Source organism: Haemorhous mexicanus, chromosome Z (genome assembly GCF_027477595.1).
Source record: "Haemorhous mexicanus isolate bHaeMex1 chromosome Z, bHaeMex1.pri, whole genome shotgun sequence".
In the NCBI taxonomy this organism is placed as follows: domain Eukaryota; kingdom Metazoa; phylum Chordata; class Aves; order Passeriformes; family Fringillidae; genus Haemorhous; species Haemorhous mexicanus.
Genome location: NC_082381.1, coordinates 80,522,380 through 80,534,956, shown reverse-complemented (window position 1 = coordinate 80,534,956; position 12,577 = coordinate 80,522,380). Strand labels below are relative to the sequence as shown.

General features: G+C 40.7%; 1 protein-coding gene across 3 annotated transcripts in view; it reads left to right on the top strand.

Annotated features, from left to right (window-relative positions):
• Nucleotides 1-12,577, top strand: part of UNC13B (unc-13 homolog B) — a 208,002-nt gene that overhangs the window by 137,065 nt on the left and 58,360 nt on the right. For all 3 annotated transcript variants that reach the window (XM_059837153.1, XM_059837152.1, XM_059837151.1), the window contains 3 exons: nt 8,016-8,185; nt 9,052-9,167; nt 10,988-11,151. In XM_059837153.1, coding sequence (XP_059693136.1) covers nt 8,016-8,185; nt 9,052-9,167; nt 10,988-11,151 — 450 coding nt within the window. The remainder of the gene's footprint in view (nt 1-8,015; nt 8,186-9,051; nt 9,168-10,987; nt 11,152-12,577) is intronic.

Sequence of the window (12,577 nt, the reverse complement as noted above, 5' to 3'; positions counted from 1 at the left end):
ACATGAAATCCAACAACTGTTTTCTGAAGATTCTGGCTGATCTCATTCAACATCAACACTCTTTATTTCTTCTAATGTGTAAGGTCTTCCATTGTACCATCTCTCTCCTTCCTTTCTTTTCCTCCCTGTTCTTTCCTAAACTGCTTGGGGGGAATTCTCTCTGCAAAGTGCAATTTGTTTGTGTTTTAAAATCAGTTTCATATCAGTCCAGCTTTGTCTTTACAATGTACAGTAGAAACAAAATTATTTTTAAGCATTATTTTGAGCTACTCATTAACGTCATAAAAATCCTACTGCTATTTTGAGTGAGTAAGCCCCTGGCTTTATTCTTAGTTTAATCCAAGGTAACATTTCTGCTTGGTAAGTAGGAAGAATGCTTAGGTGCCATTTGGATAACTCTAGTTACAATAGCAGCAAGTCTGTGTGGGAGCCTTAAGGACCTTGATTTACCATGCCAAGTAGTTACCATGGTATTTACAGTGTGCTCCCTTCTAATTTTAGGAGCCTCAGCAAATACTCTGTCTAAAGATAGATAGCAGAGTGTGATAAATGTCACCATTTTAACGGTGACACTGTGTAGACTTAATCGCCATGTCTGTGATTCAGCAGATAACATGCTCTTGGGCATTAGAGTTGATGCTACTTTCTCTCTTGCCTGTGGTGGTTGCCTTCCTTGCCTTGAAAAAGTAGGAGGAGATGAAGGGAATGAGCACAGTTTCCACACTGATGGCTGGAGAGCATTCAGTGCTGCAATCAATGTGTTGTTTCGTTAGCAGATATCAAAGCTCACCTTCTGCTGGATGAGGAGGGAGTCATTTAGAAGCGTGTGCAGCCCTGGTTTTCTACACACCCGTTTTTCTCTTTTGCATTTATGGATCTTTTTGCAGCTGCAGCTCTTTAGGTTCTAAAATTTTCTAACCCATAATGAAGTGGAAATGTAAATTAACATATTCAGGCCCAAAATACCCACTACATACCAGACTTTTTTAGAAGAGATTGTCAGGTCAGTCAAGAGATTGTCAAATTTTAGGTGTTTGGATGGGGAAGTATCTTTGATTCTTGAAATGAGGTTAATTTCTTGTTGTGAGAGAAAGGTATGCTGGTAGTTACTGAAAGCCATGCAGTAGACATATGGAAGCTTTGATGTTCAAAATGGTTAAACAATTAAAAAGGAGCAAGATGTGTAAGTGGAGAGGTCAGGTCAGTTACTAATGTGTGTGTCAGCAGTGCTGGCTTGGTGGACTTGTTTGTTGCTGATATTCATTAGGAGATTAGTGCCTTTCATGTGATCACAATTCCAGTGTGCTTTCGAAGGTTGAATGTAGAGCCAGAAATCAGTCATTAAAATTATAAAACTGTTATTATAACCATGGCATGAATGAAGGCACACATTGTACAAATTAGTGATACAATTCTTTCTACAAGCTCAATAAAGTTTATTAAAAAGAGCTTAAATAGGTTTGAAAATTTTTATGTCTCTGGTATTTTAAATAGGGGGAGTTTGTGCTTATTTACAGTGATAGATAGAAAAGTATATAAACTTAAATATCTCTCCCTAAAAATGGCTTTGTTAATTTTCCATGTATTTTCAGAAAAAAAAAAAAAGGTGGTAGGTTTGACCCAATTCTAAAGTCCTGATTTAGAATCATATTTTAGAAAAGGCAAAGTTCAAAATGCATTGGGTTTCCATTATAAGTGCTTTTTAGGTCACTACTAGCCTGTGTAACTGTAGGCATCTGCTTTGATTAATCACCAGTTCTTGCACTGTATTCGTGTTGCCTGAGCAAGCAATTTGCAGGCTGTTTCTTTCTGAAAATTCTCTCTTTGCATATTTACATCTATAGCTTTAGGAAATAAGTTGTTATGGAGAGATTTTTGTGTATTTCATCAGCATTTGAAGACCTTTGGAAACATAAGGTGTTGATTTTTCTGCTCTGTTCAAAGTGTTGCAGGCTTGATGCAGACTCTGCATATGTGGTGCTTGGCAGCAGAAAGCTTGGTGGGGAACTCCAGCCACTGCTGTAGCATAATGTTCTGTGAACATGCACTAAGAAAACCCTGCTTTCCTTGGATTTACATCCCCTTTCCTCCTGCAGTAAATCCTGATTTCTTTCCTCTAATTGTGATGAGCAGGCTTATAGATGTCCTCCTCCATTTGCTGTGTACTTTTCTCCCCATGCCCTCAGCTCTCTTGCCTTGCCCTCAGCTCTGGCTGGACAGAAGGCAGCATGTGTCCTGCCTGCAGCTGGATTCTGAGGTGTCTGTAGTGGTTGGTTCATGAGAGCCAGCTGGCTGCAGGCTTTCCAGGGACAGCAACTGGTATGAGTTTCTCTTCTCAATCTTGCTGTTGGTTTTTTTTTTTTTTTTTTTTTTTTTTTTTTTTTTTTTTTTTTTTTGGCGAAACCTGTTGGAACATAGAAGCTTTCATAACAAATCTGCATAACTCTTGTTTCCTTAGGAAGCAGTCCAGTAATATTAGAAGGAAGCTATTTTTGACATATTCAGTGCAATTAAAACAAGACAGTAATTCCCCAATTAGACATGTTTTAGACTGTCAGTGGAAATTACAGGGCTCCTAGAATTTTTTTTTTTCCTGTAAAGGCTGAAGCTGAGCATCATTTTGCATGGGTTACAGTAGGAGACAGTGCTTAGGAGGGTAAAGCTGACCATAGGACAATTTCAGTTTTAAAGGGAGAGCTCTGGGATTGTTTGGAGGCTGCTTGTCCATGCCTTTTGTTCAGGAAATGCCATAGTCTTTAAAGACTGTGAGTACTAAATGGTACTATTCTCTCTGGTGTAGGTGCAAAATTACTTGGTCATTTTACAGTAATATCCCCTTGAAGTTGTATGGGCTGAGTACAGCTGTGTTTGAAGCTTTGAATGGTGGGTGTGAAATCATTGCCTGTAACAGATTAAATTGTCTCTGAACAGGTTTCAAGAGGCATGTTTATTCTTTCTCACTGCAGAAGAATAACTGAGTTAAAATGAATGCAGGGCCTCGTGCTAGCAGACAGCAAATATTTTACTGGGATGTACAGAGCCCCCATGATACACATACCTGTTAATCTTTTGGAAATGGTGCTACTCTCAACTAACCACTGACTAGTTGCCCAAAGGCTTCTGTTTGGTCCCAAAATTTTCCTTTTAGCTGCGGAGCAAGTTGTCAAGTTCATCATCTTTCAGTTATCTCTGTGATTATATGTGCTGTTCAGAGCTGTATTTAAGACTTCCCCTTCTGAGATCACCGTGTTTATAACAATTGCAACTCTCTCCCCTCCGACTCCCTTCACTGTGTGGCAGAGGCCATGCAGTTTGTCTTGCTTTCTTTAATCTCCAGGTATTGCCGATAATGAAACTGGCATTCTGATAAAATCCCACTTGTTTTCCTGCTCAGTTACCAACATGAGACTTAAATCTGAATACAGACCTGATGTCTCGCGGCAAGCACCAGTTGGAAAGCTGAGTTAATGTAGCTAGTGATGTAAAATGCAGAATCACTTCATCTGCTCTTTGTAGTTAGAAGAGCTGCACCATTAATTTGTCAGTTGATGTTGTAACATTGGGTAACAGCAAATGATTGTACTTGTTCTCCTAAGAAAAGAAAGAGCTTCATGCTAGTAAGAAGAGAAAACTCTTTTCTTTGTTCATAGACAGCAACAACGGCCTCTCAGGGCATATTATTGTGCTGACAGGCTTAAATTACAAAGTACTGAGGATTTTCCTTCATTCTCTTTCCACTCTGATTTTGCCTTAGGTGTTTTCTCCACTGTCCTTTTTTCTCCCTAAAAGAGGAGTCTTGTCATCATTTAAAAATGAGCCTCTTCTGAGAAGTTTTTTGCCTTCCATTCTTGCTGTGGTTGACCACAACTGAGCTGCCAATTGGACCCTGCAATGTTTTGACACTTCATTTGAGCCACATTTGAATCCTCCTGCTTTTTCAGTTGTACCATTTCCCAAAATGCTGCTCCTCCTCTGTATGTTGTTGCAACTTTTAACTGGTCTTTCACATACTGGTTGCTACAACTACTCCTTCCTTTCTCATTTTCCACAAAATCACTACCTTTTTTTAGGCTTTCCTCCTCAGAAGCAGAACTGTCCTCTTCAAATTATCACACGTCCTAACATCTTGCTGATCTGTTCTCTCTTTTGCGTTTTCCCACCTCCGGTACTCTCATCCATTATTTCTGCAATCAGCTCTACACTTTCTTTCTCTTTTTTCCTGTACCATTGTATGAAATGTCCCCTGCACATGTGGAACTTTACAGGCCCTTCGTCACAACTGTGTCAGCAGGAAGGAAACTGCTCACAGAATAGAACACACAGACATTCACTAGACTCTTTGAACTGTAAATATTTTTGGTTCAATACCAAAAAACCCGCCAAAAATACAGTAAAACTACTTAATTCTGGGCTAGACTGACCTACCGTAAAATCTGCAAAATGTTGTTGCTTCGTCTGGACTTTTACTTTCCTTGTCTGTTCTTGTGTAAATCTACATGTTGTGTTTTGTCTTTATTAGCCTGTCAGCTCTACAGGGTAAAATTAGCAAATTCAGCATAAATTTTATTGGAGTTTTTGTTTCAAAGAATGAATCATTGGCTGAGGAGTAGTATTCTGGTCATTTTTTGACACTTTTCCTTTTTCTTTGTCTCCACATTTTGATGGAGATGAGGCACAGTCCATGACCTGTCCCAGACCGCTGACATCATCCAAACCCCTCTGGCCTAGACTTCACAGACTGGCAGAGATCTCAGAACTAAGAATCATTTCCTACATTTTTTTTTTTTCAGAAGTTGGAGCTACATTAGAGGGATACAAATTACTAACTTCATTGTGGGAGGAACTATAGTGTAAATTCAACAGTTGCTTGTTCTGTTTAGCCACCAATATACTAATTACTGTGTGTGTGGGCATGTCACTGTGTGAGCAGACCAGAATTAACCACAGCTTCGTGTGCTCTCGTGCTTCCCCTCAGCTGGGCATGGGAAGAGACCCAAATATTGACAGTGCAGGGGACGTGTGTGGGTGCTGGGGCTTCGGTGCTGTGTAAGACTAAAGGGGAATGTGGCAAAATAGATCGAGGTAGAGAGTGGGATAGTGAGCAAGTCAGCAGAATCAGGCTCAGCTGCTTCCAGTGCAGCAACGACTGGCTTGAAGCAGAAAATCTTAATGGAAAAAAAAATCTGATTTTAATTTTTCTTTTAGATTTTGTGTGCTGTTTCTGGAAAATGTTACTTCATTTGGTAGCTTGAAGTGTAAAAGTTAGTGCTTTTATAAAAATGGCACTACTCCAAACACTGAGACAATATGGTTAAAAAATAAAGGGTTTGAGCCATGTACATAGCAAACCTGGTTTCCAGTCTCTTGATCTCTGAAATGGACCTGAAAGTATTTGGTAATTTCTTCCTTTTGGTGGGGTCACAGAGTGTTTCTTTTCTCTGCATCCTCTTGGGAAAAGCTGTGAGAGCTCAGCTGTTGGGGGATGGGCAGACATATGTGTGCATGCAGTGAAATCGAGCTTCATAAAAACAACAAGGAGTGGGGCAGGCATCTTGAGAAATATGCCAGCTCCTGTATTAATGATGGGGAGAGCAGCAGAGCTTGTTAGCCACAGTCTTATGGAGTCATGTCACTGTCACAAATTGGAAGCTATTTATCATTAATTAGAAAATTCTTACCCATCAGCAAGCCCAAGTCTTCCAACCTTCATGATTCTGTTTTGGGGTGCTCACTGAAAAGTGAACTGTTTTGACACAACTGTGTTACTTCACCAAATCAAGGACTATGGCTCTACAGACTTACCCTTCTGATGGTAAGCTACCACCAGCTCAAGGCTTTCAGCTGCAGTAAGCAAGTGGCAAAGCTCACTCACTGGCATGGCACCAGCACAAAGAAAGCAAGTTGAGCAGTCTCTTAAAAACAACAAGGAAAGGTGTGGTAAAATAGAAGCTTTAGTAGCTCAGTAAATCCTATTGGAAGGCTTCCTGTAAGATGTTGAAGTGAGTTATGCTGCTGTCTTTGAGTGAAGGATGATAGCCAGCCACCTCAGGAGCAGGGCATGATGCATGTGGGACTGCTTAAGTTAGATTTAGGTCTGAACAGTGAACGTTTTCTTTCCACATGAATGGTGGAAAGACCATTGGAAGCAAAGAGAAAAGACTAAAGTGGTCCTAGCAAAGAGATGTCAGCCAGAAGGTGATGTCTGAAGAAGTCAGAAGTTAACTTATGGATGCTTGGTAAATGGCTCTATGTCCCAGTTGTGTTTTGAGGCACCTGTGCATTTCTGAACACTAAGCCTCTACAATACTGCCAGGCTTTACAGTAGTTCACTGTGTCAGGAAAAGGGGATTTCTTTTACATGCTTAGGCTGTATTGCTGGCAGACATGGCAAAGCACTCATATGAATTTGAGAGCTACAAAGAGCAGCAATTCCAACCATTCCCTGCTTGTGAACACTTGTTTGCATGGTTTTGTTGGGAAGACATTCTTGAAGTTAAGGAGGAGGAAGAGGAGAGTGAAGATGGGAGACAAACATTGAACCTCTTTCATTCTGAACTCTAAATACAGATTTGATTGCACAGTAAAGGCAGGGAACAGTGATGTGCTATGCCTGTGAACTGAGCTGCATGGAATTGCCTTTAACCTTGCCCATATAATTCCCAGCTATTCCCCTTTACTAGAAAAATCAGTAGGAGCTGCATGGATGTCTGTTAAACATTGTCCTGCATCACAATGGTGGCAGTAAAAGCCCAAATGGTTTCTTGGCAGAGAGCATGCTCATAACCAGCCACTGCCACATCCTGTTGACCAGGCTTAGCAGAGCTCTTCTGACCCATTTCTTCTTTCTCCCTGTTGCTTAGCAACAGATGCAGCATGTTAATGTTAAAAAGGCTGGAAAACAGGCCTTCAGCAGCAGTTGCCTGTTTTCATAGGTTTTATTTGCTTGAGGGTAGACATTTGTAGTGGTTATGGTGAGTAATCACCCTTGTCATGGTCTCATATGAGCATTCAAATTGCTTTATTGCATGCCCTGTAAATGAGCAGAGCTGTTATAATACGGTTCTACCCACTTCTGACATCCAAGAGCCTGTTTGGATATACAAAAGATACCTGAAGCACCTGAAAAAGGGGGGAGAATCTTTAAATCCCATCTGTGCATTAAACTGGAGGGTGCTGATTCATCAAACAGTAAACTGCTTATTTTAATGGAAATGTCTTTATTGATCTACCCAGAGCACAAAGTATCAGTCTAAGCTGTGAATAATAGGCAGAATCAATTCTAGCAATTAAATACCAATGCTGTAACTACTGTATCACACCCGTTCCCCTCAGGCATTGTGGTGCATCATCTGATTGTAGTGTATTATGCATTGATACACTACTGCTTTGTGACTGTCTTGAAGAAAGAGATCTACCTCCACCTGAACTATTTATCTTTTGTTAGAAACCAGCACAAAGGGTGTTTGTCACAGGCCTTCATTCTGCTAACCTAGAAACTGCATAAAGACAGGTAGCCCTTACAGCCTACAGCTGAACAGGAGGTCATTGATGGAGAGAGCTGTTGAAACCAATTACATGATGATTGTCATTTTTTGTGGGGGTGTATGCTGGCATTAACCAGCCTAGCTATCCCCTGGTTTCTGTGGGCTTTACAGCAAAACTGACAGCTGTGAAGAGAATTCCCAAGTTCTGTGAGCTGCTGCTGAGATTGAGGACAAGTAGCAGAGTCCCAGCTGCTTGGGAAGTCAGAAGTTGGGAGCTGAGGTCAGGGCAGGGCTGTCATTCAGCATGCGTTTGGAGTATTTCCCATGTCACAGGAACATTTAGAGTGCATCAACAAGGTTTTGTGTTGTTCATATCAGACACTCCACTTTTGAATAAATACCCATTGTTTACTCTTTGCTAATACATGTCTCTGATGTTGGAGGAGAGGGTCAAGAGGAGTACAGAGAATGTAGCAAATAAATGTTGGCTGCATTGCACACTCTTACAATTACGTTTTTTCTTGTTTGCAGTGAGTGCCATAATTCCTCTGACCGGATCAAGGTGCGAGTGTGGGATGAAGATGATGACATCAAGTCTCGTGTCAAGCAGAGGCTGAAACGCGAGTCAGATGATTTCCTGGGGCAAACAATCATTGAAGTTCGCACTCTGAGCGGAGAAATGGATGTGTGGTACAACCTTGGTGAGCAGGGCCTTGGGGCTGAAAACATGTTACGTGTTGGTTTGGGAATGTTTGAGAGCACTTGGATACATGTGGACAATTTGCAAGAAGAGAAAAATGTTTACATGGTTTCAATAGCATATCATGCTGCTGCAGAGCAGCTGCAAAGCTGATCCCAGTTAGAATGGAGGGCAATGTGCCAGAAGGTTGATGTCTTTTCTCTGTCAGCTGTTGAAAAATACAATGGAAGAAATGCTTGGAGCAAGACTCTATTCTGCCTCTGCTGGAGATGTGCTGTCCTGTGTTCTTTTTTTTTTTGGTGTCAATGCAAGCATTTTACGAGTCTGTAAGAACTTCAGGTGCATTGCACTGGGCTGGCAAGTTGTTGAGACCTTTTCCAGTGACTGTTGTAGAAAGTACCAGCCAGCAATCAGAGGGTTCTGAGTTGACAGGCACTGTGAACCTGTCATCTCCTCGGATATCCAAAATCTTCTTCCAGCAGTTCCTAGGAGTTCAGGGCTATGGTGAAGGTAGTGACAAAATCCACATCAGTCAGCCCTATTCTCAGAAAAGGAATCTGTCCTTGGTGATTCTAGTTCACCTGATTGAATTCAAGAGCCTGTAGCACATTTGCTGGCAGAAAGGGTGTCTTGTGTGCAAAAATGTACATAGCTCTAATTAGATGTGTCATATTGAGGGTGTATCATGGCAGTTGTTTTGCTGATGTCTGCTTAGTATTATTCAATGTTTTGAAAGAGAAGAGAAAGTTTTCACTGTGGTGACTCAGCCCGAGGTTCCAGCAGTTTCTTTTGCCAGTGTTGTCACCCTGAGATGGCTGTGCTCTGAACATGAACAATGCAGTAATTGCTGATGGTTTTGTCTCCTAGAGAAGCGAACAGATAAGTCTGCAGTGTCCGGGGCTATTCGCCTGCAAATCAGTGTGGAGATCAAAGGCGAGGAGAAAGTGGCTCCATATCATGTTCAGTACACTTGCCTTCATGAGGTAAGGAGTGTGAATATCTGTTCATTCTGACTATTGAAAAAGCAATTTTCTGACCTTTATTTCCTTGAAATGTTCCTTCTTGCCCTAGGTGAGCTTTCTTTTCCCTTCCATGCAGTGGTAACACACTGAATCATCAAACCCACATTTGCAAAGGAGCAGCTTTAAGCTGTCTCCCCAACACTGGCTGGCTCAGTGTGTCCCACAGTCACAGCTTTGTTACTGTCAGAGATCAGGCTTTGGTTCCACTCAGAACCCATGATGAGTTTAAGGTGGAGAAACCTGTGAATTTCCTTGAGTGATGTTTTCAACATGTACTGTATCTCTGTCTTTCTTTAGAGGAAGCATACTGAAATGCATTATGAGTAAATTCTGATTGAGGAGAGAGTCTCTGTCTTGGGCTGTTGAGTGATGCAGGTATTGGTGATATAAATTATTTTGTGCTGCTGCAGTGCTGTGTAGTTTTGAACGACTGTTAGGGAACAGAAGATTCAGCTGAGGTTTCTTAGTACTGACCTGTCTCAGGATGGACTGAGCTAGACAGGCAGTGCTGCAGAAGTTGGGAGAAATCCAAAGATGACTTGCAAGAAAGACTAAAGGGAAAACCCTCTTTTGGAGAGATGCCCAGTCTGTCTGTGTCAAAGAAAAGGCAGGAAGCAGGGTCGATCTCAAAAGTGCCTGAATAAGAAAGAGTAGTCAGAGCCCTGTATACAAGAATATCCTGAGGTCAGTGAGGGTTAAGCAAATTCATCTTACACAGAGGAGGACAGTTGTATCACTGAGAGGAAAGTTCATCTACAGGAACAGCATATTTATCCAGCCACTGAGCTGGAGGAGCTCTGTGGTGTCTTCTGGCCTCACCAGGGAACTCTCTGTAAATATGAAGCTCAGAAAGTAGGCTTCTTTTAGTAGGCTATGTTGTATCCTTCAATACATATTTATTGTTTTTCAATTCAGTGATTGCTACTGTTTGGTAAGCTGTAGCTGTTTTGGTTTTGTCCTTTGAACATGCATGTTCATTTGCTGCTCTTTTTTTTTTGCAAATAGGTATCTTTTTAACTATCACCTTTTTTTGTGTATTCTAAAATGAAGATGATTTGCAGCAAGAATAATATAATCAGGAAAAATAGTACTGTAAAGCAGAGTTCTCTAGCTACTAATGAGATCATTAGACTTCTGCATTGCTTATTGTAGGGAGCCACTCTCTCAAAGGCTGATGAATCTCTAAGTGACATGAATTTGAGGATTACTGAGAAGCCCACTGAGCTGAATGTGCAATTTCTGCATAGAAATGATAGCTGAAAACTTCTGCAGTTTAGATAAAGTGAAAGGTCATGTTGAATAATAATAATTCGAGTGTCTAGTTGTTAGGGGTGATCTTAAGGGTATCCTTTTCAGGAAAAGAAATCTGTTTGGACTGTTTTGTGTAATAATAATTACAGTGCTGATACAGAGCTGTAACGTCAGCTAGTTTAAATAACTTGTACATATTAAGGCATTTTCATGATGAGGACAGAAATGCGTAGGTTTCAGGAAAACTAATTAGTCTATGGTTTCAGTGCACTGAAGCACTTTTCTGAGTCATTCACATTGTCTGCTGGGTAAAGTTGTAGGTATGCATGTGAAAAATTCATCTATGAGATTGGTTCAAGAAGAAAAGAAGGAAAAAGAAGAAAATCCAGAGTGGACAGGGTGAAAAAAGAGGAGGAGAACAAAGAAATTTGTGATAGTGCCACTGCATCAGCAGTTTCATGCTCTTCATGAATCTTACTTAGTGGCTTCAGCAGCCTTACATACAAACTTGTCCTTGTTTTGTTTTTCAGAATCTCTTTCACCATCTCACAGATGTGCAAGGGAATGGGGTGGTGAAGATCCCTGATGCCAAAGGAGATGATGCATGGAAGGTGTATTTTGATGAGACAGCCCAAGAGATCGTGGATGAATTTGCAATGCGTTACGGCATTGAGTCAATATACCAGGCCATGACGTAAGATGCATTTCCTGTGTTCCTTAGTGCAGATAATTGGTGTAACTGATTGATGTAACTCTCACTGTTTAGCAGATGAAGTGTATTGATAATGGAAAGCTTGGCAGTGGCAGCTGCTCCTTATGGGTCTTACTGTGAATGGGAAGAGACTTCCTGTCTTTGAATCACTTTCCTGGTGTCCTCAAAGTCTAAAAATTATTGTCTGCCATTTGCATTTTGAGACTCTCCAATCTCTCTGAGAGCTCTTCTCTTAAAAAGTTGTTGCTCAAGGTTCCCACTGAAGGTTTCTGGTGATCTGAGAAGGGATGAGGTTTTGTTGAAGCATTTGTCCTATATGTCTGTTGTGGCAAATGTGTTCTTTCAAGAGACTGATTTCCCAGGTGCTACTGAAAGCACCTCCAGAAAGTTTGAGTAATGGTGCCTCTTCTTTGGAGCTAGGTTAATGCAGTTCTGTATCTTCAAAGAACCTTTTTCTTGTCACTATACTTTTACTTGGATTTGAGATTTGTCGTTCATCCTCATAAAGACTAGTATTGCTATACTTAGCTCAGTTCTTATTTCAAATGTAATATAAAATGTAGCAGACAAAAGTGAACTTTTTCACATTAGAAGCTGAAAGTTTTGGGTTACGGGTCCTTAGATGAGTTATGAGCTGTACTTATGTCACCTTGCAAGCAGCTTTTCTGCCTATTGGTTTAAGCCAAAATGGAAAAGAATTGGTAGGTTTCTCTGGAGGTCTAGTCACTGCTTATAGCAATGCTAACTTGAAAGTTGTACTAGGCTACTCAGGGATGTGAAAAATTTTCATGGATGAAGGTGGAAGCCTCTCTGATTAGATCCCCATTCCTCACAGCTTCTCTTCTTAAAGCTAGAAGAAGCCATTTCATGTGCTTGTATTTACCCAGTCCCTAAATGACCAATTGGTTTGTGTTATGTAACAGCATGATTTTAAACTTAAAGGGGTTAGATTTGGGATAGATAAAAGGACAGAATCTTTTACAGTGAGGGTGGTGAAACAGTGGATGGATAGGCTAGGCTGCCCAGAGAGGTGGTAGATGTCCTAACGTGGAAGTGTTCAAGGTCATGTTGAATGGTATTTTGAGCAGCCTGGTGTAGTTGGAGCAGTGGATCCCTGATCACTGCAGAGGTTGGACTAGATTACCTTTAAAGGCCCCCTCCAACCCAAACTGTTCAGTGATTCTATGAGTCCCACAGGGAGGAAGTTACATTTGTAAAGTAACAGATTAGATTAAATTTCTCAGTGAGTATTTCTGCATAAAAATCTGCCTCTTGAAATGAACTTGCCATTTCCCATGATATAAGACCTCTTAAGGTCTGATTTTTTTTATTGGTGTTTTTTGGGTTTTTTTGGTTTTGTTTTTTTTTTTTTTTTTTTAGGACTAACAGATTTAAAAAAAAAAAAAAT